Source organism: Equus quagga, chromosome 8, assembly GCF_021613505.1.
Source record: "Equus quagga isolate Etosha38 chromosome 8, UCLA_HA_Equagga_1.0, whole genome shotgun sequence".
NCBI lineage: Eukaryota > Metazoa > Chordata > Mammalia > Perissodactyla > Equidae > Equus > Equus quagga.
Window position 1 is genome coordinate 132,409,881 of NC_060274.1, and position 25,047 is coordinate 132,434,927.

At 42.8% G+C, this 25,047-nt stretch overlaps 1 protein-coding gene across 2 annotated transcripts in view; it reads right to left on the bottom strand.

The window, feature by feature from the left end:
• Window positions 1-4,086: 4,086 nt before the first annotated feature.
• The window catches only part of NCAPG2 (non-SMC condensin II complex subunit G2), a 71,632-nt gene continuing 50,671 nt past the window's right edge, over window positions 4,087-25,047 (bottom strand). For both annotated transcript variants that reach the window (XM_046670594.1, XM_046670595.1), the window contains exons 23-28: window positions 21,111-21,298; window positions 19,121-19,261; window positions 15,508-15,611; window positions 14,600-14,700; window positions 13,274-13,373; window positions 4,087-4,481 (exon numbers count right to left, since the gene is read on the bottom strand). In XM_046670594.1, the coding sequence (XP_046526550.1) occupies window positions 4,430-4,481; window positions 13,274-13,373; window positions 14,600-14,700; window positions 15,508-15,611; window positions 19,121-19,261; window positions 21,111-21,298 (686 nt within the window). In that variant the 3' untranslated portion in view covers window positions 4,087-4,429. The remainder of the gene's footprint in view (window positions 4,482-13,273; window positions 13,374-14,599; window positions 14,701-15,507; window positions 15,612-19,120; window positions 19,262-21,110; window positions 21,299-25,047) is intronic.

A 25,047-nucleotide genomic window follows, 5' to 3' on the forward strand; every position in this document is an offset into this window, starting at 1 on the left:
TAAGCATGGTAGTGTGGCCACTTTTTCAGTTTTTTCATTATTAAATTCTGAGGGTTACCTAGAGAAAGAATTCTCACCTTAGAAACAATTTATAGTGTAAATGTTTTGTGTTAGGGCAGTTTTTAAAGAAGAGTCACACTTCCTCACAGATCTGCAATTAGCAAAGGGCTGACTGGTCTCAACGGGTGGTCCCATAAGAAGGGCCGTGCCTTGGTGTCTAAGGCTGGCAGGGGGCCACTGGGTATGGCAGCAGCTAGACTGGCCTCGGTAAGTGGGAGGTCCTGGTGTTGGCCTATGTGTAGTCCCCTTCCCTGCCCCCGTGACTGCTTGTTCATGCCCCCAAGCCAGCACTGGGTGGCTGATGAGTGAGGCGGTCACGTCATGCCTTCCCTGCATGTTTGGTGCCTTGTCCCTGGAGGAGGCTTTTCTGCTGAGTGTTGACATGTGCTAAGACTTCCTGCTGTATCATGTGGTACAAGGGTTTTCTGTTGGATTTTAACAGGTGGTCTGAAGACTTCCACATTTCCATGCAGGCACCTCTACACCAGACTTGCTTGTGCCCAAGCTTCCAATACTTCTTCCAGGCCCCTGTCCAGCTGGCCACCTTTCAGCTCTGCCCCTGGAGACACAGCTCCATTGGAGGTCTTTGTGTTACAGCGTGCACTGCACCTGAGCAGGGCACCCATCTGCATGGACCACCAGCTGGACTGGTCCTGCAGTGGTGCATTTCACTGGCTGCTGCAGGCTGGCAGCCCCTGGGGATGCAGTGTGTACTGAATGTGGATAGCCAGGAGTGCCAGTGGAACCTGCATCCATAGAAGGCTCCCTCCCCACTGGCTTCCAGGACTAGCCAGTGGGGGGGGAGGGGGCAGAGGAGCAGAAGTGCTGCCCTGTCCATTATTTTCCTGTACCCACCTACCAGGCTGACCACCCACGGCACTAGCTCAGGCCATTTCCTCGTCCAACACTGGCCACGAGAAATCCAGACCCAGACCAATGTGTACTAATGATGGCACAGCATGGCAAGTCCTGACCCACGGCTTACCTCCCACCCCTAGAGCACACATCACTTCAAGACCCCCGTGTCCAGCCACTTCTTGCTCACGTGGCCCAGTTCAGAGTGATGTTCTGGCGTCAGGGACAGGGCAGCCTCTGGGAGGATGTCCAGATGGCAGGACCTCTTTGGAGTGAGAGGGTGGGAGAGTAATATGGGCTTGGGCAAAACTGTTAATGTCTATTTTTGTCCATTTCGTGTGAATGTGGACTGTTCCAAATGTGGACAGGAAGGGTGTTTGTCCAGTGAGTGATCACATGCTCTGGGTCTGAGGCCATGCTGGGCTGCTGCTGTTTGGTCAAGATGGCGGCACTCGCTCTCACCCTCCAGGTTCTGTCTGGCTTTGCAGAGGCTGAGCGGAGAGCTAAAGGGAGACACAATGGCCCACCTTTATCCGCAGGCCTTTCCAGGCGACACGCTCCCACCACTCCTCTTTGATGTGATGTTGTGCTTCACTTGCTGGTTTGGCGGGGGCAGGGCTGTCTCTGAGGCCTCTGTGGTGCCTTCTGCACAGCTCTGACTCCACAGGCCAATGGGCTGGGCTCATGTCTTACTGGAGCCCAGACACTGCCCCACACTCACGGGGACAGGTATCCTTGTTAGTTCACACCCAGTCTTCACAATGTTTGGGAATCACCTTTTCCCAGGGCCCCAGGATCTGCGGCCACAGGCCATCTGGGGAAGAGACAGGTGGGTACACTTCCTTCCTTTTGGGGACCTGGCCTCTGGGTTACTCATGGCTCAGGTCTGGAACTTGGACAAAGGATTGTGACTTCTTACTGGGGCCACTTCCCTGAGGCCACCAGCCATCATCTTTGACTTCTTTTGATGGTACAGACTGGCCAGGGCCCTCATTGCCCATCTATTATGAAACGCTGCATTCCAGGATCCTCTCCATGATTCTCCTGGACAGGAACAAAACCCTCTTGCTGTGCGGTCTTTATGATCATTGCATCCACTCATCTGATGTTCACTTGCCACCAGTTGGTCCTGTTGTTCAGGGTCCTGTAATCCCATGACTGTCAAGAGAGCCCAGTTCTGTAACGGCCTGCGGTACCATCAGCTGCAGAGCCCACCCCCGCCCTCCTTGGTGATGCTGGTAGCCTGTCCCCAGGGCAGAATTCTGGCTTCAGTGGATGGTGCTCCTCCTGTGGAACACAGCCCTGCATGGCTTTTCTGGCCTTAGGTAGTGTCCACACCAGCTCACCTACCTCTCCGAGCCCCCTTCCATGGTCTGCACAACAATTCTGGCATCTTTACTTTGTGTGGCCATCACTTCTTCCATGCTGCTAGGAGCTGGCCTCGTGGAGTGTTCACACTGCAACCCGGGGTCCTTGCCAGGGTACTAAGTCATGTGTCCCAGCACTCCATGTTGATAACACATCCTTTGCCAAAGTTGCATATGTTTTCTCTCTTTCCCTCACACTGAATTGATTAAATTATTGAATACAAGAGAATATTTATAACATGCGTAAGGTAGAGAGAATAACAGTAAAATGAACATTCAAATATCTATTTCCAGTTTAAATAACAGATTTCTACCATTACTTTTCAAGAATCCTGCATGCTCCCCCATCCTGCCCTCCCATAAACAGCAGTCTGGATTTTGTTTTATCTTTTCCTTGTTAAACATTGACATATTATCACACGTGAGCGTAAGCAATACAGTGTTCTGTTTTGCATGTTTTTGAACTTTACATAAACAGAATCATAAAATATTATCCTGACTTAACTCTTTTCCTCAACCTCATGCTCCTGAGGTGACCGCCCACCTCGCCCTGTCATCCCCAGGGAAGTGGGAGCTGTGGCTGCCCCAGCTGCCTTGCCCACTCTCCCACTGAAGGGAATGTGACTGTTTCCACTCTGCTGTGGCAAACACTGATGCCGAGTGTCCTTCCTCGAGTCTCCTCATGCACGTCCACAGGAGTCTCTCTGGGGTGTATGCCTAGAGGAGATTCACAAACTATTTTGCCCCATGAAAAACTGAATTGTACTTTTTCACAAATTGGATTAGTTCAACCATCAAGACTGACACAAGATAAAAGAGAAAACTAGACTACTCCGAAAACTCGTATCTAAATGTAAAAAACTAATTAAATTCTTCCCACAAAGAAAATACCAAGCTCAGATAATTTTACAGTTAATGTTACAACAAATCCAAGGAACTATTTCTAATCTTACACAAATTCTTCCAGGAATATAAAAACATAGAACACTCCTTAGTTCATTTTATGAGGCTTGACAATTCTTAATACTAAATCAAACAAGGACAAGGGCAAAAAAGAAAAAAAATTACACTCACCAATCCAGAATACAGCTGAGTTAGCAAAGATCTCTGGAAAGTCATATGTTCAAAAATTGCCTAAAACAAGCAACCCCCACCTCCTAATTCCTCAGATTATCCCTCAGTAAAACCTTACCCTAAATGCTCATAACTGCAGTAAGTGGCCCCTTTCTGTACCTTAGAGAAACAGAGGCAATGAAAAATTGGCACTTCTTACTTTTTTGCTTGGGGGCTGGGGACAGAATGAGCTTGTGATTGAAGCAGCACTCACTTCCCATCTGTCATAAGGTGGCCTAACAGGCCACAGGATGCTGACTGGCCATGACTTAGGACTTGTGGCTGACAGGGATAAGAACATGCAGACCACCTGGTAACCCGGGACAGAAGAGATGGGGTCACAGACGATGTATCTAGGAGGCCTGGGGTCAGTCCTCCGTCAGCACTGTAACTGCTCTCGTAAAGAAAAAATAAAATAGTGGTGGCTCAGCTTCAGGCTGAATGACTCAGTTCTGCATTCCTCCTGTTTACAGCCATGGGGCCCATCTCAACATCCAGTGAAGCAGCACCTAGACCAGAAGAGGAGACCGCTGCAGGACCCTGCGCGTGGCACCTCTCCCTCCGCCCAGCACAGCCATCTCCTCTGCTTTAGCACCTTCTCTTCCGGGCAGAAAGACAGGATTGCCCGAGAACTCAACCCTTGTCCCTAGGGGGACAACTCATACTAATATTTTTAAATAAAGTACACAAATGGATGTTGTCTGCTTTATTACTCATAGTTTGCAAGCAATGTTATATATATAAAAGTCCTTTTTAAACAACCAGGTTTGCTAGAAAAGTGTCTTTTTTTCTTCGCACCATAGGGTTTTGCACTCTTCATACCTAGAGTCCTTTACAGTAAATATATTATTTATGCAGGCTCTGGGCAAAACTCTAAGAACCTCTGAGTTTTCTACTCAGACCCTCCCAAATAAATCCCACCCCTTCTCTGCTATATGGGTTATTAACATTAAAAACACTAGAAAAATACACTCATTTCATTTTTCTGTAAGTCCTTTTTCTCTATTTTTACATGACCAAAGATGTTGGCTTGGCTATGAATTCAAAAGTGCTCCCAAAGTTCTTGATGACGACTCATAGAGAAATCTGAAATTCAAAAAAAGAAATAATTAGCTACAGAAACAAGTGACAAAATTACCCAAATGCACATTTTCATGAAATAAATCTAAAAATGGTTTGCAACCAAATACACTTAAAAAGAAAGTTGAAATAATCAGTAACTGTTTCACTAATTGCTTCTCATATGTCAAATGGAGTAAGAATCCCCATCACTGGTCATCTCACTACAATCCACGGCACACGGACAAAGCCATCAGTAGTGGGGCCGTCATCACTGTCCCCACGGCCAGCAACAGTCCACTGGGGTCCCCAAGGAACTCTGCGCATAAATAAAACACTACAGTTCAATAACACGTGCTCCCCTGGCTGTGTTTCCTATGGGTGGACTCATTTTTACTCAAAAGGACTCTCATTTCTGAGGATCTAAACTGCTGCTTGGATACACGGCAGACTCACAAATAGGACACACGCACCTCCCTTTGCAGCACTCATAATCAAGAGCTTGTTTCCCTCCCACATAACAACACAACATAAATGAGAACTACTTACCCCAGGATGTGCTGTTACAATGACGCTTATTCCCACCACCTCAACCACCAGAAACCTTCAGACACTTCCACTGTCCCGCCCCCTCCTGCGCACACTTGTCCCAGGTGAGAGCAGCTCCTCCCCAGGAGGAGGAGGGAGCAGAGTTTGGGCGGAGCCCACTCAGTGCTTTCCTTTCTAGGACCCCACCCCAACTCCCTTGCAGGGGCCTCCTTTATGTGAAGAGCCCTCACTGGGCAGCTCTCACATGCACCAGGTAGTACATCACCACTAAGACAAACAGACGTATTTACAAGGGCATGGTCGCCCTGCTCCCTCAGATGGCGAGTGGACCAGCTAACCTCTGAATTCCTGCCTAGACACAAATACCAATCTTTATCCCAAACAATGTCTCAACTCGACTGACACCCTTCAGCCTAGAGAAGGTTACAGACACTAGTGTCTGCCCATGTCCTGCTCCTCGTGGAAACTAACCAATCACACAGTCTAGAACAGCCCTGTCTAGCATCAACACAAGCACATGTGTAACTTTAAACTTTCTAGTAGCCACATGAAAAGCAATTAAAATAATCAGGTGAAATTCATCTTAATAAATTTTATTTAGTGCAACATACTCAACACACGTCAACTTGTGATCAATATAAAAATATTACTGAGCCAGCCCTGATGGCCTGGTGGTTAAAGTTCGGTGTGTTCCACTTTGGCAGCCCGGGCTCAGTTCCCGGCACGGAACCACACCACTGTCAGTAGCCACGCTGTGGCAGTGGCTCACAGAGAAGAACTAGAAGGACCTGCAACTAGAATACACAACTATGTACTGAGGCTTTGGGGAGGAAAAAGAAAAAGGAAGATTGGCAATAGAGGGTAAATCTTTCCCAGCAAAATAAAAAATATTACTGACATATTTTACCTTTTTTTCATACTATCTTCAGAACCTGGTGTGTAGTTTATACTTAGGCCAATCTCAGTTCAGACTCACCATGTTTCATGTGTTCAATTTCCACATGTGACAAGCAGCCACAGTCGTAGCCAGCACAAATCTAGACAAACTTTAAGATTTTTCTCCTTATCCCTGGAATTCATGAATTTTTTGACTTCCTTAGGTGTGATTTTTTCCATTAATCCCATCCAGAATTTAGTGAAAAAAATAATAATTTTTTAAATTACATATTTCTTCAGCTCCAGGAAATTCTCTCCTATCATTTGTTAAATCACTGCTTCTTTTGGGTCTATTCCACCAAGACTGTCTTTAGCCCCATGACTTCTCTTCATTAGTATCTGTTCTGTGTTCTGAGACGTTCCTCCAACTTGATCTTTTAGATCCTCTGGAATCTGAGTCCCAAGAGTGACATCACTCCAGTGCATCGGTGACATTTTTAATTCAAGGGTTTTAGTTCTAGATCATCCTTCTGGGGCTAAAATTGATTTTTTTCTTTAAAGACTTTTATTCTTAATTGTCTGGCTGGCCCATCACTGTTACTTTATTAATGGCTGTTCTGATTGTTTCCTCCAACTGTTGGGCCACCCTACGTGTGTGGTTAGTCTGTGTCCTATAGACATCCCAGGTGGATGCAGAGATGGTGGACAATGAGAGGCACAAGACCTGTGGAGACCACCATCGCAGCAGGAAGTGGGGCATCTCTATCTAAAAGAAACAACAGGAGACTCCCAATGTGCCTTCATCTCTTCCAGCAATTTCAGCCTCAGTGACAGAAAAGAGATCACCCTACCCGGCTCAGCTCTTTAAGAACTCTCATGAGGGCCTGTATCTCTGGATCTCTGTGGGTCAAGGTGTCAGCCAGACCCAAGCTCCCTGGTGGCTAGAAGGAAGAAAGGGCTCTCTATCAAACCCCAGGAGTTGAAAGAGAGACACACACAGAACACATTAAGTCACCAACACTCCAGAATCTATAATTTATTTTTAATTACTCAAAAATATTGTCTCTTTCAGTGAGCATGAATTTAAAAATACTTAAGAGAAAACGTTAGGTTACCTTGACAACAGTTCCTGTTGACTATAGAACAATCAGCTGCTCACACTGACCCAAGTCTAGTCTAACTAAACGCTAACTATTTATCGTCACCTCTGAACCCAGCATCGTGCGGGCGCACTGGGCGCTGTATGTTCTCCTTTCACAGGCAAGGTAACCAAGGCTGAGAGTGGTGAAGCAACTTGCCCAAGACCACACTGTGATAAAGGCCGAGTTTAGGTTCAAACCCAGGCTGCCCGTCTTCTGACTCCCCTAAAGGCCTTGGATACTAAAACCATATTCCACCATACTTTATTCATTCTCCCATTGCCCGGGGAAAGGGTTGAATACACTATGTAGACCAGAGAAGTAAGAACTATTCAAGGACGAAATGAAGGAAATGCAGAATTTTAGAGCTGAAGGGATAGTGGCAAACCTTAGACAAATTAAATCCCCTGGGCCAGGGTTCTCCTCGTGTGTGACAAGACATCTGAAACGGGTGACATGTTTGCCCACCTGAGCTCTAAAAGTCTTTCAACACACATGAGTCTTCACAACCCTATCCATCCTCAGCCCCTACTGCCTGAGGAAGTTGTGTTTACATCCAACACAACCATGGCCACGGGAGAGGCAGACAAAATCAATTTTCTGAGAATCAGTAAGATAAACAATGTATGTTTTTATTAAAGAGTGGTTTTATTTATGTATAGCTTTTAATTATCCACATCAAGGTCTGCTAAGTGTTGATGATGATAGAAGTGTGCTTCAAAATGAGCTATAACAAGCATCCAGCCTCAAATTATTTTTTAAAAAAGAGTATTAAAATTCTATACAGCAGAATAAAATGATATTATTTATCAATACTTCATAACAAAAAAGAGGTCACTTTTCAGGGAGCACTCTTTCCTTCAAGGTCTGATAGCAACGTTTGATGTTGGAGACTGCACATAACACCATCTAATTGACAGTATATAGGCATAATTAATATTGGTAAGTAATTGGCTTGTAATATGATTACAATTCATTTACGTAGTGGGAAAAATTAATGATATAACACAAACCTTAAGAATACTTATGCTACTCTAATCTCTAATTACAAATTTATTGCTCTTTTCAAATTATTTATGAAAGTAATAAATATAACCTACTTGACAGTTAAATGCACCAGTCCATTGGCAAATGCATACTGTTGCTTCTGAGAAAATATGTCCAATTTACAGTATGCTCTACTGGGCGAGACAATTAAAGTGCATGAGAAGCATTTTTTACTTAGCTCCCAACAGACCAGTTAAGAAAATACTAACCTTGCTGGAGAGAAAACTAGTGTATATGTTAAGAAAACGTTCACTTCTAAATTAATGCCCCATTGTCTAAAATGTTAATTGGACCAAGGGGCTCTCCGAGTCTTAAAGATGTTGACTTGCCTTAATGTCGCTACTCCAACATTAAAGCAATCATATTTTAAAACAGTCCTAAATCCTAATTGTTTATCTTCCATTAGATTGATTCTTTTTTAAGTTTCAATTTTGTAGACTGATTTTTTTTTTGACACTGGCTTTTCTATGTCCAGTGTTTCACAGCCCCCACCTATCTACTTTTTTAGGATATTTCCTCTGTAAAGGGAAGAACTCTTTTTACTATCTGTGCATAAGCTTAGCAGAGAAGATGACATATAGTTGTAGAAAAAACGAAGAAACAAAATATTACATGCCCTGTGTTTAATTCTGTTAATATCCTTTTCTTCTCCATAGTGTAAGTTTTGAACTTCTAAGGCCTTTTTTCTCTCAATGTAACTAACAGAATTCAAGTACTCACTTAAAACTCTGTGCAAGTGGAAATGAAAGAAATTTCTAGCCAGGAGCAAACGTTCCTCTTTCCTTACATCTTCAGAACAGTACCATTCTACACACAAAACATCGTCCTTGCAACGTTATTTCTAACAAAGAAATCTTGTAAAATGCTTGGACTTCTGAGATTGTTACCACGTCTTATGAAAACAACTGATCATTTATATAGTTTGTAATTCTGATTGCCTTATTTAATATTTGTGTCTGGTAAAAATATTTAAACGCCATGTGTTTTCTGAAATATACAAATGCTCCTCAGCTTCCTCCAAATCAGAAGACCACTTCCCTCGTCCCCACACACCTAGAAATAAAACAAGTTCATAAAACCTAGAGTCTGTTGGGGTCTTCCTTCAAATACACAAGTGCAAACCTGACCTTACTAAAACCACATGGTAAATATTCGATAGTTTTTAGACTAAAGTACATAATTGAATGCATTTCCTTTACTTACCACCAAGGACACCAGAATCCCCTGCTCTAGTGCCATCATCCAGGCACAGCGCCAAGCACAGCACTGGAGGCAGGGGGCGCTGGAGGGCACAGGGGAAGGGGGAGGCTTTCTCTTCTCAGTTCCAGCCCTGCAGAGCACCAGGCTCCCTGGGGCGGCTCTTCAGCCAGCCGCTCTGACCTGAGCAGCACAAGGAAGCTTGCAGGACCCGGGAGAGGGCTCCAGCTTTGGTCCTGGCAGCTCCCCCAGCACCTCCCCGTGGACAGGAATCCCTGCCCCCTGGAACTAGACATCCAGTGAGTCTCACTAGAAGGCCTCAGGACTTCTCCATCCTGGGAGCCACATCTCAGTCCTGGTGTGGGCTGCTCCTCACGTCTGTGGCTCCTCTATGCTTTAGAGTTCCCTTTAACCCTCACCAGCCAATAATCTGTTACACTAATGCCCTGATAAGATTTCTTGACACTGAGCTTTCCCTGTCCAACTCACTGTGTGGGTGCTGCCTCCTGGCTAGAATGCTGCCAACACTCAGGAAATGCTCACCAAAGGAGGCTGATGCATCTCTCTTAACACTTGACAAAATGGACTTCATGAGGAAGAGCATTGCTAGAGATACAGAGGGATCCTTCATAAAAATAAGAGGGTCAGGGGCCGGCCCTGTGGCCGAGTGGTTAAGTTCGTGCACTCTGCTTTGGTGGCTCAGGGTTTCACTGGTTCATATCCTGGGTGTGGACATGGCACTGCTCGTCAGGCCACGCTGAGGCAGCAGTCCCACATGCCACAACTAGAAGGACCTGCAACTAGAATATACAACTATGTACTGGGGGGATTTGGAGGAGAAAAAGCAGAGGGGAAAAAAAAAAAAAAGATTGGCAACAGTTGTTAGCTCAGGTGCCATTGTTTAAAAAAAAAACGAGGGTCAATTCATCAAGAAGATATAGCAGGTCTAAATTCACATGCACCTAATATCAGGATCAAAAAGTATGTAAAGCAAAACCTCTCTATCAGAAATGGACAGATCCAGCAGGCGGAAAATCAGTAAAAACATCGTTGAACTCAACAACACCATCAATCAACTAGACACCTGTGACATGGATAGACTACTTCACCCAACAACAGTAAAATACATATTCTTTTCAAGCTCACATAGGACATTCCCCAAGACAGATCACATTCTGGGCTATAAAACACACCTTAACAAGTTTAAAAGAATAGAAATCATACAATGTCTGTTTTCAGACCACAACAGAATTGAACTAGAAATCAACAGTAGAAACAACCAGAAAATCCTCAAGTAAGTGGAAATTAAACAGAACACTTCTAAATAATACATGGGTCAAAGAAGAAATCTCAAGAAAAATTTTAAAAGACTTTTAACTAAATGAAAATGAAAACACAACTTACCAAAACTTGTGGAATACAGCAAAAGCAGTGCTACGAGGATAATTTATAGCACTGAATGAATATATTAGAAAAGAAGAAAGATCTAAAATCAATAATCTAAGCTTTCACCTTAGGAAACTAGAAAAAGAAGAGCAAGTTAAATCCAAAGCAGGCAAAAAACAAGAAAGAATAAAAACCAGAGCAGAAATCAAGAAAATTGAAAACAGGAAATCAACATAGAAAATCAATGAAACCAAAAGCTAGTTCTTTGAAAAGATCCATAAAATCAATAAGCCTCTAGCCAGGCTAAGAAAAAAGAGAGAAGACGTAAATTACTAATATGAAAAATGAGAACAGGGACATCACTGCAGATTCCAGGGACATTAAAAGGATACTCAAGAAGGGGGTTCCAGCCTGGTGATGCAGCAGTTAAGTTCACACATTCCACTTCAGTGGCCCGGGGTTTGCTGGGTCAGATCCCGGGTGTGGACCTAAGCACCACTTATCAAGCCATGCTGTGGCATGTGTCCCACATATAAAGTAGAGGAAGATGGGCATGGATGTTAGCTCAGGGCTAATCTTCCTCAGCAAAAAAAGAGAGAGAGAGAGAGAGAGGATAATCAAGGAATATTATGAACAACTCTATGCCAAATTTGATAACCTAGATGAGATGGACCAAATCCTTGAAAGGCACAATCTGCCAAAACTGATGGAAAAAGAAATAACAGACAACCTGAATAAGCCTATATCTATTAAAAAATTGAATCAATAACTAATAATCTTCCAAAGCAGAAAGCAGTAGATCCAGATGGTTTCACTGGTAAATTCTACCAAATATTTAAGGAGGAAGTGATACCAATTCTCTACAATCTCTTCCATAAGACAGAAGCAAGAGGAAATACTTCCAAACTTATTCTATGATGCCAGCATTTCCCTAATACTAAAGCCAGACAAAGATGTTACAAGAAAACTACAGACCAATCCCTCTCATGAGCACAGATGCAAAAATACTCAACAAAATATTAGCAAATCAAATCCAACAATGTATAAAAAATAATACACCAAGATCAAGTGGGGTTAACTATGTAAAGGTTTGCAAAGCTGGTTTAACATCTGGAAATCAATTAAGGTAATCCATCACATCAACAGACGATAAAAGAAAAATCACATAATGATGATAATAGATTCAGAAAAAGCTTTTGATAAAATCCAGTGTCCTTTCCTAATGAAAACTCCCACTAAACTAGGAATAGAGGAGAACTCATCAACTTGATAAAGAATAGCCACAAAAAATCTACAACTAACTAATGTCATACTTATTGATGAGAAAGTAGAGGCTTTCCCACTAAGATCAGGAACAAGGCAAGGATGTCCTCTCTCACTGCTCCTTTTCAGCGTGAAAAGTACTAGAAGTACTAGCTAATGCAGTAAGACAAGAAAAGGAAAGAAAAGGTACTAGACTGAGAAGAAAGAGACAAACTGTCTTTATTCATAAGTTAGCAATTTAGGATTTTGAAAGCCTTTCTCCAAAGGAGAGAGTGGCTATGGAAAGTAGCTAGTTTCCCAGGCATAGAAAACACTGATGACCTAGTTCAGAGCTCTGTAACACTTAACCTTATGACGTTCACAAAATAGCAGGAAAAAACACTGCTTTCGTGTCTGGTCTGAGAGTCAAACACAATTCATAACAGAGTCTACATAAAATTGTACAGCCTGGGGCCAGCCCCATGGCCGAGTGGTTAAGTTCGTGTGCTCTGCTTCGACAGCCCGGGGTTTCGCCAGTTCAGATCCTGGGCACAGACATGGCACCGCTCATCAGGCCATGCTGAGGCGGTGTCCCACATGTGACAACTAGAAGGACCCACAACTAAAATATACAACTATGTACTAGGGGAATTTGGGGAGAAAAAGCAGGAAAAAAAACTGTACAGCCTGTCAAAAACAGTATATAACAGCAAAAACACTCGGTTAGAAAGCAGCCCAAAGAACACATTCCTGAGCAGCAGTCCCTGTGGCAGCAATGGCCCAGAAAGGAAGAAATGATACATGTTTCTTCAGTCTCTGTAGGACCTTCCCATCCCCAGTGTGGACACTTGTGGACTGGGTAATTTCTCTTAGGAATGCCCAGGGAACCACCAAAGATAACCTGTCTACTTTTTTTTTTAAACATTTTATTTTTTTCCTTTTTCTCCCCAAAGCCCCCAGGTACACAGTTGCATAGTCTTCATTGTGGGTCCTTCTAGTTGTGGCATGTGGGATGCTGCCTCAGCGTGGCTTGATGAGCAGTGCCATGTCCGTGCCCAGGATTTGAACCAACGAAACACTGGGCCACCTGCAGCGGAGCGCGCGAACCCAACCACTCGGCCATGGGGCCAGCCACTAACCTATCTACTTTTAAAGCCATATAAGTTTGTATGCTGTTACTTTTGTAGTCCAGAATTTTGCAAATGATAGTTTTGCTTTGCAGACAGAATTAGGAAAGTAAATTAAACATATGCTCCAGGAGTTCTGCCAACAGAAACGTTTCTGTACTCACAATCCCCTGGCTGTAGGAGCAGCAACGAAAACATGACCTCAAGTATACCTAAGTTTCCAGATCTTCAGACCTGGAGTGTATCTATGCTTTACCTTTCTATGCTATCCTCTTCCAAAGTAATTTCCATAAACGTCTTCAGTTTTCTGTGAACAGTGGCTGCAACATCCTTCACTTTTGAACTCTTATGTTTACCTATGAGAAAATTGTATTAAAGATAGAAAAAAGATTTATTACCACCACACAAAAGCAAACACACACTGCTATCAATGTGGGCAGTTTCAAAGGACTGAGCCTCCCCTCCCTTCCCTTTGAGTTAACCCCCCTAGCGACCTGTGGGATAGTAATCATCCCTTTACAGGGATGTGGGAAGATCAAACGAATGCTTATGAGAGCAACTCATCAGGCTTGAGGTGGAGTTCTAATGGACAGGATCCCATGAGCTCTGTCCATGCATCAGACGCCCACCTGTGCCTCCATCAGAAATGACAACTACATTTCAGAGTCATCATCTGTTTGGCAAATATTTAAGTACCTATTAAGTTCTAGGTCCTCATCAGCACCCCAACCTCCATCCTCACATCCTTCATGTGGAGAACGTCCTCTAATCCTCCAGATCTCAACTCAGAGACAGCTCACACCCTCCATGTGGAGAATGTCCCTCATTCTCCAGATCTCAACTCAGGGGACACTCTTTTCTGAGTGAACAGAGTGGAAGCCTCTTCTGATGCCAAGCCTGGGTCAAACTGGCTACAAAGTAGCCATATAAATCTACAGACATACTACGCACACACAGCCTTATGAGGAGAGCTTGTTTCAACAGGAGCACTCTCTATGTATCATATGTTACATCAGAAAGTAATTTCCACATTAGTAAAACTAAACAAAATAGAAATTAACAGTAGTCCACCTGAAAGGACGTTACTATATTTTTAAGCATTTTACACATTTCCCCTATTATTTTCCAGGACTTTTTCACCTAGCTGGGATATCAGAATAGGCAAGGGTAAGACTAATGCAAAACAGCAGACATACTAAATATTAACAAGAAAACATATCATTAGCAAAAATAAATTCAGATTTTTAAACATAACTAATACATGACAAATCACCAGAAATTCAATTCTGAGGCAGAGAGGGATGTGTAATGGGTCCAATGGGGAAGGGGGAAAGGTGGACACGAACTGATTAAGAAGCGTGAGCCAGCTGGTACACAAGGGCACAGGGTCAGCTAGGGAGAGGAAGCCAGCCAGACAGCATGTGTTCAGAGCCTGGGAGAGCACAGTGTGGAAAGACTGGGAGAGTCTGACTGGCAGGGGACTTGTCAAACATAGGAGCTCAGGTCCCAAACATTCCATGAAAGTTCTGGGCGAGACACATCCAGCAATATCCCAGACAATATGAGAGGAAATTTAACCAACCTTTATTAATCACCAAAATGATATACGTGACAGCTGTGAGACACACAATGCCTTCAATGTCATCCGAAGTAACACATGTCTTTAATTCATCTAAAAATGACCTGCAGAAATAGTAAACACCTGAAATTACTCTACAGTGTATATCCTAATACTTTATAGAAAAACAAACATAGCAAAGATTCATCAGCCACCACAAATTCTAGTTTTCAGGTAACATGGAAAGTTGGCTAAACAAACTCTTCCCATCCTTTCACTGTGAGTCTGCAAATCTTAAAGGTGAAACATAAAAAATCAGATGTTGCTAGAAAGATAACAGGGCGCTCTGGCAACTGAAAAAAGCTAATCTTTATACCCACGAGGCACACAAAAAAGATTTACTATGTTATTGAAAGAGAATGCACAGCTGCTTTTCAGAGCTTTCACTGAGCACGTCTGCCATTGACGTTCCACAGGTATTGGATGTCTGCAGCACTATTCCTTCTGTGACCCATCAGTCCTTCACACGCCCAACAAACTCTAGAATTTTACTCAAGTGACACACGGACAAGAGAAATGAGTGACAGCTGTGCGCTGAATGAAACTAGTCAAGTGTTTGGAAAGTATACGTAGTAAGGAGTATTCTGCTCCACGTTGACATTTGACACGTCTCCCTCTAACGGAATCTTAGTATGATAAGCATAACCAGACACTATTTGGGTGAATGTATTTTATAGAAAGTTAGAATTTCTCTTTGTATAATGCAAACACTTTTAATCATTGATAAAATGAGAGAAAATTCTATGGAATGTTTTTCTCATAGAAAAAAATGCACCTTTGAAAAATTGAGAGAGTAAAAGGAATAGAGCAAAAGCTACTGAGAGCTTACATCCACAATAAGAGTACCAGGACAGTAAAGAGAAAATGATTACCTGACCACATTCGGAGATTTTATTATTATTCCTATTAAACACCTTGAAAATGGTGGCAGGTCTGAAAGACACTCTGATGGGGTTAGCTCTTCTATATCAGAAACCTGAAAACAAAGGCAAATCAAGGATGAGAATGGGCTAATTACTTATTTTACACTGCTTTGTGTTTTCTTCAACACTTGAGCAGGGCTTCCCAGAAACTCGAAAGTTAATTTTATTGACTGGTGAAATGTCTATAATAATTATGACTTATCTATTATTATACACTGGGGTGTCTTATTCAGTTAGACAGAAGAAAAAAGAAAGACCTGTCACTCAACAAGCCTTTTGTCAAATAGCCTTAACTTGATACCATCGTCTGTAAATAATGTTTTTATACTAAGCAAATTTAACTAGTTATTCTTATTAGTCCAGATCTCGTATTCTCAGTCTCAGCATTACTGACATTTTACACTGGATACTCCTCGTTGTGGGGTGTCCTGTGCACTGTGCGGTGTTGAGAAGCACCCCTCACCTCCATCCATCAGATCCCAGAAGTGAGAACCAGTAATGTTCCCAGACGTTGCCGATGTCCTCTGGAGAAGCAGAATTGCCCATAGTGCAGTACCGCTGGTCTGGATCCACAAAGGGGTCTGACTTGATCTATGCCCTTTATTATCAACCTCACGAGTTTTTTTTTTTTTTTTTAAAGATTGGCACCTGTGCTAACATCTGTCGCCAATCTTCTTCTTCTTCTTTTCTTCTTCTTCTCCCCAAAGCCCCCTAGTATGTACTTGTACATTCTGGGTGTGAGTGCCTCTGGCTGTGCTATGTGGGATGCTGCCTCAACATGGCCTGATGAGCAGTGCCAAGTCCGCACCCAGGATCCAAACCAGCGAAACCCTGGGCCACAGAAGAGGAGCGCATGAACTTAACCACTTGGCCACAAGGTTGGCCCCAACCTCGTGAGTTTAAAGTCGTCTGTTCTTAGTGAACGAGCTCCACGTGCAAGTGGCTCCGTGAAGTCTAAGTCCAGAACTCCTGCTCCAGGAAGGGGCTTTTTTCCCCACTGTAATGGCTGAGGTGTGAATATGCCCACCACACCCTCATATCCTTCCACCACTATCTTTGCCTATTTCTTGGCTATCTTGGGAAATTTCACTCAGGCATGACTATAGCCAGCACTTAAACGTTCCTGTATTTCCTCTGCCAGAGTCATAACACCAATTTGGATATTAAAGTCAACCATCATTATTTATGATATAGCACTGTTTCTCATTAAAATGCTTTACATCTTAAATGTTGTAAATGCTTTTCTGACACAACAAGACAGATGATTATTGACTAGTTAAAATAAAAATGTATCTTGAGATTTTTGGCATATGCAGAAGCAAAGTCTATGACAGGAGCATAAGGGGTAGGAGACGCTAATGGAAAGAACATTGTTCTAGGAGTCTTACGATGCACGGGCACAGCAGCATTTCTGCAGGGAGCCTGTGGTGAGTGAAACACACGCTAACATCCCTAGAGAAACCACTAAGTAAATTACACAACAGATAACATACAGTCAACAGAGAAGATGTAATAGAACAGTACAAACACTGGATTCATCAAAAAGGCAGGAAAGGAAGAAAAGTCAGGGACTAAGAGAAAACAAACGTCCAAATGGTCAACTCAAACCCAAAGATACCAATAATTTCATGAAAATCAAATGGATTAGGCACCTCAGCTAGAAGGCAGAGATTATAGGACTGGACAAAAAGAAAGACTCACCTATGTGGTGTTTATAAGAAACACAGGTTAAAAGCAAAAAGGTAAAAAAAGATACACTACGCAGACACGACACACCCCAGAGAAAGGACAGCATGATGGAAGCCTTTGGAGAGACCAAGAGACCTCTCAAAAGAACAAGATGGGCGGGGCACCAACAAGACGACAATCTTCAGTGCGCACGCACCTAGTGACAAAGCTCCCAGACACACAGAAAGAAAATCGACAGACCTAACCAAAAGAGACAAACCCTCCACGGAGCTAACTTTTTATTGATGGAACAAGCAGACAAAGAAAATAAGCAAGGATATAGAACAGAGGCAAGCAAATTTTTTCTGTAAAGTAGTAAAAATTTAAATAAAATAGTAAATATATTCAGCTTTATGGGCAAAACGGTCTGTCACAAAGAGTTGGCTGTGCTGTTGTAACACAAAGCAACTACAGAAAACACGTAAATGAACAGTGTGGCTGTGCTCCAACAGAACTTCATTTACAAACTGATACCAGGCCAGGTTTGACCACAGGACATTAACTGATTTATTTATAGTTCTTAGCCGTGCAGCTCACTGGAGTAAATAAGTTCTAGTTCTTATTCTATGTATAATCTAGTGATTACTTTCCAAAACTAAATTCTATTAATGTTTTAGAATTTAGTTAACTTTTTTTATATTCATGATCTTATAATAGAAAATTTATATAACTTATATATATATACACATTTGTATAATTCAATGATATTCCAGGTCAGATGCCATCTTTTCATTCTGAGAAAACCCATCATTACTTTTACTATCTTCTTAAGTCACTATTCCACACCCTCACTCAATACCATGAGGATTCCATATGGGGAAACAGCACTTTTTGTTTTGACTTGAATTATCCTCATGACTGTGTCGATCTTTAACCAAATAAAGTAGGCTACTGGTAGGGAAAGAGCTAGTCCTTTATAGAGCAGGGATAAATAAATTATCTGTTTAAATTCATAGCAGAAATTTAAATTCCCATGCTTAGAAATGAAAACAAAGAGTTATGCTGTAGAAGGTAGTCAAAGAGACATGAATACAGCCATGCGTCCTTAATGACAGGGACACATTCTGAGAAATGCATCATTAGGCGATGTCATCTCGTGCAAATATCATAGCATGTCCTTACACAAACCTAGATGGTATAACCTACTACACAGCTAGGCTCTATGGTACTAATCTTATGGGACCACTGTCGTATATGTGGCAGTCACTGACCAAAATGTCACTATACGGCGTAATTGACTGTATCCCCAAATGCAATCCCAGGTAGTCTTCATCCTGCTCACCACTGACCACAAGTGCTTTCACCTTGTCAGGAGAGAGGAATCTTAAGAAATGTATCAACTCACTTAAACCTCTAAAAGATAGCAAAAAGAAACATTCACAACAGGAGAACTAGTTTGGCTTTAATCAAGAAGGACAACATCCTAGAGGCTGGCCTGTGGTGTAGTGGTTAAGTTGTGCGCCCCACTTTGGTGGCCGGAGGTTCACAGGTTAAGAACCCGGGCGTGGACCTAGCAGCACTCATTGAGCCACCCTGTGGTGGCATCCCACATAAAATAGAGGACGATTGGCACAAACGTTAGGTCAGCGACAATCTTCCTCTCACACACACAAAACAAGAATAACACCCTTAATGTATTTTCCCAATTACATGACTCTAAAACGCAAACTAGCTGTGAATGTGTGAAGTCCAGCCTCCAGGAGGCAGATCACTCATAAAGATCACTTTGAGTTCTTAAAAAAATACTGAAAAAACATAAAAATGTGCCACTAGTAGAAAACAGCATCTTATACAATCAAAAGAGACACAGTAGTTTCAGGATCAGTAGATTCACCTTTCGTAGTCGGTGACTTATCTCCACCACAGAGGCAGCAATCAGAGTTGAAAGCACACCCCGGTGAACAGGCGAGCCCACGTGCCAAGACTGAACGGTGGTTATAAACTCATGAAGAGGCGTCTGAACAGAATAAAGGAGCTACAAGAAAAAACATCAGTCGTTTTTAGTGGTTGTATACACAAAAAAAAAGAGCACTTTAAGAATGAGTATTCCTACTGCCCTCCCTCAGGAGTCACTAATCTTATTTGTCCATTATCAGTGTCCACTCCCTTCTTTTCTGTTGGCGACTCAAATCTCTTAAACACCGTGGGTAGAAGAGAACAAAGAGGACTGAAGCCCACTGGGAATTATCTTTCCAACATTCTTTCTTAAAAGCAAAGGAAAATCCCTAAGAATAGAAGTATCAGTAATATTAATAAAGAAAAAAGAAATAAAGATAAAGATAAAGAAATATCACTGACATTAAGAGAAGACATCAACTATGAGGCCATGTGTTCTGAATGAAGTTACATAGCCAATGGTGAGAAAATAAAAGATTTTGGCACAAATTACATTACATAAACAAATTACAGACGCTTGAACCAACTCATCCAAAAACTGAAACATTTCATATTAACTCAAATGTAAACTAGACTACAGAAAATACAGCCAACAAACTTCAATTATCTCTATCAGCGAAGGACAGAATAAAACTGAAAGTCTTCAGTATTTCATACACACTCTCCCATTTAAGCATTTAAAAACATCTTCACTAAAAAAGAATAGCTCATTCATGTTTTTAAACTACTACTTAGAAAGAATGGTCCTCTCTGATGACAATATGATTTTATGAGTAAAGCAAGTCTGGCACACGTGTCAACTCTTTTTACATGACTTGGTTACTCAATACCCCACTTCATGTCAGCTTTCAATCAGCAAAGGAACCACAGGCCCTTGCGGGTCCTTGCCCTAACCTTCCAAACAGCAGGAGGTTAACACGTGATGGGAGGGCAACCTGCAACAGAAAATAACATCTCATCTGGGCAAAGTCTTTGTCATTTACAAATAATCAAAATTAGCATTCTTGGGGCTGGCCTGGTGGGACAGTGGTTAAGTTCGCACATTCTGCTTCGGTGGCCAGGGGTCCCCTGGTTCAGATCCCAGGTGTGGACAGGGCACCGCTCATCAAGCCATGCTGTGGCAGGCGTCCCAAATATAAAGTAGAGGAAGATGGGTACAGATGTTAGCTCAGGACCAGTCTTCCTCAGCAAAAAAGAGGAGGATTGGCAGCAGTTAGCTCAGGGCTAATCTTCCTTAAAAAAAAAAAAACTTAGCCTTCTCAAAAGTACATTTTAGGGGCCGGCCCCGTGGCCAAGTGGTTAAGTTCGCACGTTCCGCTACAGTGGCCCAGGGTTTCGCTGGTTTGAATCCTGCGTGCAGTCATGGCACTGTTCATCAAGCCATGCTGAGGTGGCATCCCACATACCACAACTAGAAGGACCCACAACTAAGAATATACAACTATGTACCAGGGGGCTTTGGGGAGAAAAAGGAAAAAAAAAAAAATCTTAAAAAAAGTATATTTTATTTGGAAAATTCTGTGGAATAACAATTGAGCACTCACAAGACAATGCAATTCATTCTCTGCTTCCTCTCCTACTAGGAGGAGAAGCTCTCTCACCGCTGGCTGTTTACGTGAACTTGTGAACACCTGCCCCACGGCTGACAGTGGAAAGTGGGCTCTCGACCCTTCCTGGCCGCATGCCCCATGCAGGTAACCCCTTCTCTCTGAGTGCGCCACGCAATGCAGAAGGCTGCACACGCCGCCTGAAGAACGGCATGCGGCAATTTTCTCCTGCACTGCGCTGCACCTCACTCAACAGGCCAATGGCACAAGCAAGCGTTGGCTGGGCCTGCAGGTGAGTGGACACATCCCACACACCCTAGTCCCTCAGGGAGCACTGCCCATCTAATGTCTAACGACCCCGTCCTATGAAGGTGCGAGTACCCGCAGGCCTTCTTCCGGTTGCTTCCTGAAGCTCCATGCCATGCATTCCAGCATCTTCTGAAATACTTTCTGGACCGTATCAAACAGGGTTGCAACTTCTTTGTCTGAATCTGTTTTCTGCATCAAGGAACTTCCAGTTACCTCTTTCAGAATGCCAAGAAGTAGTGAAACATAAAAGAATCCCTTCACTAGAAAAAAAAATGCAAAAATCAGTTAACTAATTACACAATTTAGTTGAAATTAATATACATTTTTCACTTAACACATGTATCATGGTAATGTAAGCGAGTGTCACCGGTAAGCCAATACCAGGTTGGTCAAACTAATATAAACTTTAACATCAACCAATCAATGTTGCTCTGTTGAAACAGAACACCAATGCCTTCGAGAACAGTTAACAGCGTGCCTGATCAGCCCCTGGCACTGCACTCACCACACACGGACAGGGTGGTCCCTGAGCCCCGGTTAGAGAGCATGCCCTGTTTGCTTACATAATGTTGACCACCACACCAGCTCCACTATTACAGCCTGAGAGGGACAGCCCAGGAGCTTGCACAGTACGACTGAAGAACCTCAGGCCAACTCTGTTAAATTCCCGATACTCTACGGTTTATTGGTTGTCTTTTTCTTCCAAATCACCTCCTTTCCTGTGTTGCATTAATTCAGTAAAATGTCTTCCATGTGTGAGCATAATCCTACGTTCCATCTTGGAGATCCTGAATTTTCATCTTTGTTTCTATCCAAGCTTGCTTGTGAGTTAGGTTTTAAAAGCAGAAAGCATGGTCTTGGCCCCCAGTAAGCTTCATGAGCACCCACCTGAGTTCTCATCCCTGGCCCCTCAGGCTGCACCACACTGACTAACCTCTAGGTCTGTGTATATGAGTGCCTCCCATTCAGACGGCAGACCCTCCCATAGGAGCCATGCTGCGTGACTCTTTCCTATACACGTGATAAGATATGCACTATATAAACTATACACATGTATATTTTTAAAATTCATCATATGAAAAAGCACAGAAATAATGTTCCTCACTAAAAGAGCATTATCTAGAGGGCCAGCCTGGTGGCGCAGCAGTTAAGCTCACATGTTCTGCTTTGGTGGCCCGAGATTCGCCAGTTTGGATCCCAGGTTCGAACCTACGCACCACTTGGTAAGCCATGCTGTGGCAGGCATCCCACATATAAAGTGGAGGAAGATGGGCATGGATGTTAGCTCAGGGCCACTCTTCCTCAGCAAAAAAGAGGAGGATTGATGACAGATGTTAACTCAGGGCTAATCTTCCTCAAAAAGAAAAAGAAAAAGATTATTATCTGGGTGATGAAGAGGTATGACCTCTTTGAACTTAGAATGGAATCACCTTACATAGGAAATGGACCTGGAGAAAGTATGCAAAGCACCTCAGTTTAGAAAACAGATCAATAAGATACAGTAAGCACTGCTTCAGAAAGAGGTAAGAAACTAAAGAAAAACCCAAATTTATCTGCTAAAATTAAGTAAAATAAAGAGACAGTTTCCAGGGGAGATTACCTCTCAAAAGGTCGATGACACTGCCAGAGTCAACACAATTTTGTAAAATCTTTGCAAACAGATTAGAATCTTGTAAAAACTAATTTCTTTAATCTAAAAGAAGGCAAAGGGGAGTGACGTCAGCAACATGGTGGTCTGAGCTCACCCGGGACTCTCTCCCCTCCAGATTACAACCAAAAAGAACAATTACTTTCCAACCAAAAAAAAAAAAAGGTCCTAATAACTGAAATCATCAGAGACCCACACCAGCCACACAACGGAGGGCGGAGAGGCTGGAGCCGCCCTCGGAGGAGCTGGAAGGGGTAAGAGAGAACTTCGCTCCCTCCCCTAGAGACTGGGATCGCTGCTGAGGGTGTGTGAAAGAGCAGGGGAAGGGGCCACACATCCAGGGATCGTCCAGGACTCCCACCACCTGTGCAGCGAAACCTTCTAACAGGGGAAAGGTTTCGTGTGGGGGAGCCCCAGCAAGCCAGGGCCCTGGGAGAAGAGACAGCAAGAGCTTATCCGAATCCAGGTCAGTGCGCAAGAGAAAGTGCCCCTCCTCCCCCAAACCGCGCTCACCACCATCACAGCTGAAAGTGGCAGGCCCAGAAAGCATGGCTCTCGACCCCCATCTACTGGTGACAGGCTGTAACTGCAAGTGAATAACAGCATCATGAGCAAAAACCGCTCCTCTACCATCCAGCAATTTATAAAAGCTCCAGTCCACAACGAAAACAATGAAAACACAGAAGTAGGTCCTGAGGGCATGGAAATAAGTAAACTAAGTGAAGATGAGTTCAGAATAGCTATCATCAAAACACTCAATGAGGTAAAGGGAAATATGGGGAGACAACTCAATGAGTTCTGGAGTTACTTCACAAGAGATTGAAACTACAAAAAAGAACCAATCAGAAATACTAGAGATGAAAATCACAATGGATCAGATAAAACAGAATACGGACTCCCTGAATGCCCGTGTAGACACCATAGAGGAGAAAATTAGCATAATCAAAGATAGACACGATGAATGGCTCCAGACAGAGGAAGAAAGACAACTAAGAATTTAAAAAACTGAAAAAAATCTCCGAGAAATAGCTGACTCAATGAGAAAATGCAACTTAAGAATCATTGGAATTCCTGAGTGCGTCAAAAAGGAAAATGGAGCAGAAAGGGTGCTCAATGAAATAACAGAAGAGAACTTCCCAAATCTAGGGATTGGGAGAGAAAGGTGTGTGGAGGAAGATTTCAGATCTCCTAGATTTGTCAATGTAAAAACACCTACTGCAAGGCACATAGTAGTAAAAATGGCAAAAATGAACGACAAAGAAAGAATACTCAGGGCAGCAAGGCAGAAGAAAATAACGTACAAAGGAACCCCTATCAGACTTTCAGCGGATTTCTCTACAGAAACCTTACAAGCTAGGAGAGATTGGAATGACGTATTCAAAACTTTAAAGGATAAAAATCATCAGCCAGGAATACTCTATCCAGCAAAAATATCCTTCAGATATGAGGGAGAAATTAAATCTTTTCCAGACAAACAAAAGGAAGGGACTTCATAGTTATAAGACCTCCACTACAAGAAATCCTCAAGAAGGTTCTTATACCTGAAATAAGAAAAAAAGGGAACGAGTGGTCACAAAACACAGAGTAGGGAGACAAATAGATAGAATAGGAATAGGAGAGCAAATATGCAACTACAGCATTAGGATAAAGGGAAGGAAATCACCAAAGCAAAGACAATCATCACTCAAACCACAAACTGACAGCACAAGTTGGAATAAGACATGGAAATACTAATTTAGGAGGGGAGGAGGAAAGGGACTGAAACAGTCTAGGCTAAGTAAGTAAGAGACCACCAGAAAATGGACTATGTTATACACGAGATTCTGAATACAAACCTCAGGGTAGCCACTAAACTAAAAAACAGAACAGAGACACAAAACATAAATAAGGAAAAATCTAAGAAACCCAGCATAAGAAATTGCAGAAGTCAATGGACAGGCTAAAAGACACAGGACGAGAAACAAAGGTAACCCAGGAAAACTGGATAACGAGCAACAGAATGACAGCATTAAGCCCTCATGCATCAACACTCACCCTCAATGTAAACGGACTGAACTCTCCAATAAAAAGACACAGAGTGGCAAAATGGATTAAAGAGCAAGATCCAACAATTTGTTGCCTCCGGGAAACAAACCTCAGCTCCAAGGACAAACACAGGCTCAGAGTGAAGAGGTGGAAGACAATACTCCAAGCTAATAGCAAACAAAAGAAAGCAGGTGTCTCAATACTTATATCAGACAAAACAGACTTCAAGATAAGGCAGGTATAGAGAGACACAGAGGGTCAATATATAATGATCAAATGGATACTTCATCAAGAAGAAATAATGCTTATAAATATCTATGCGGCCAAGACAGGAGC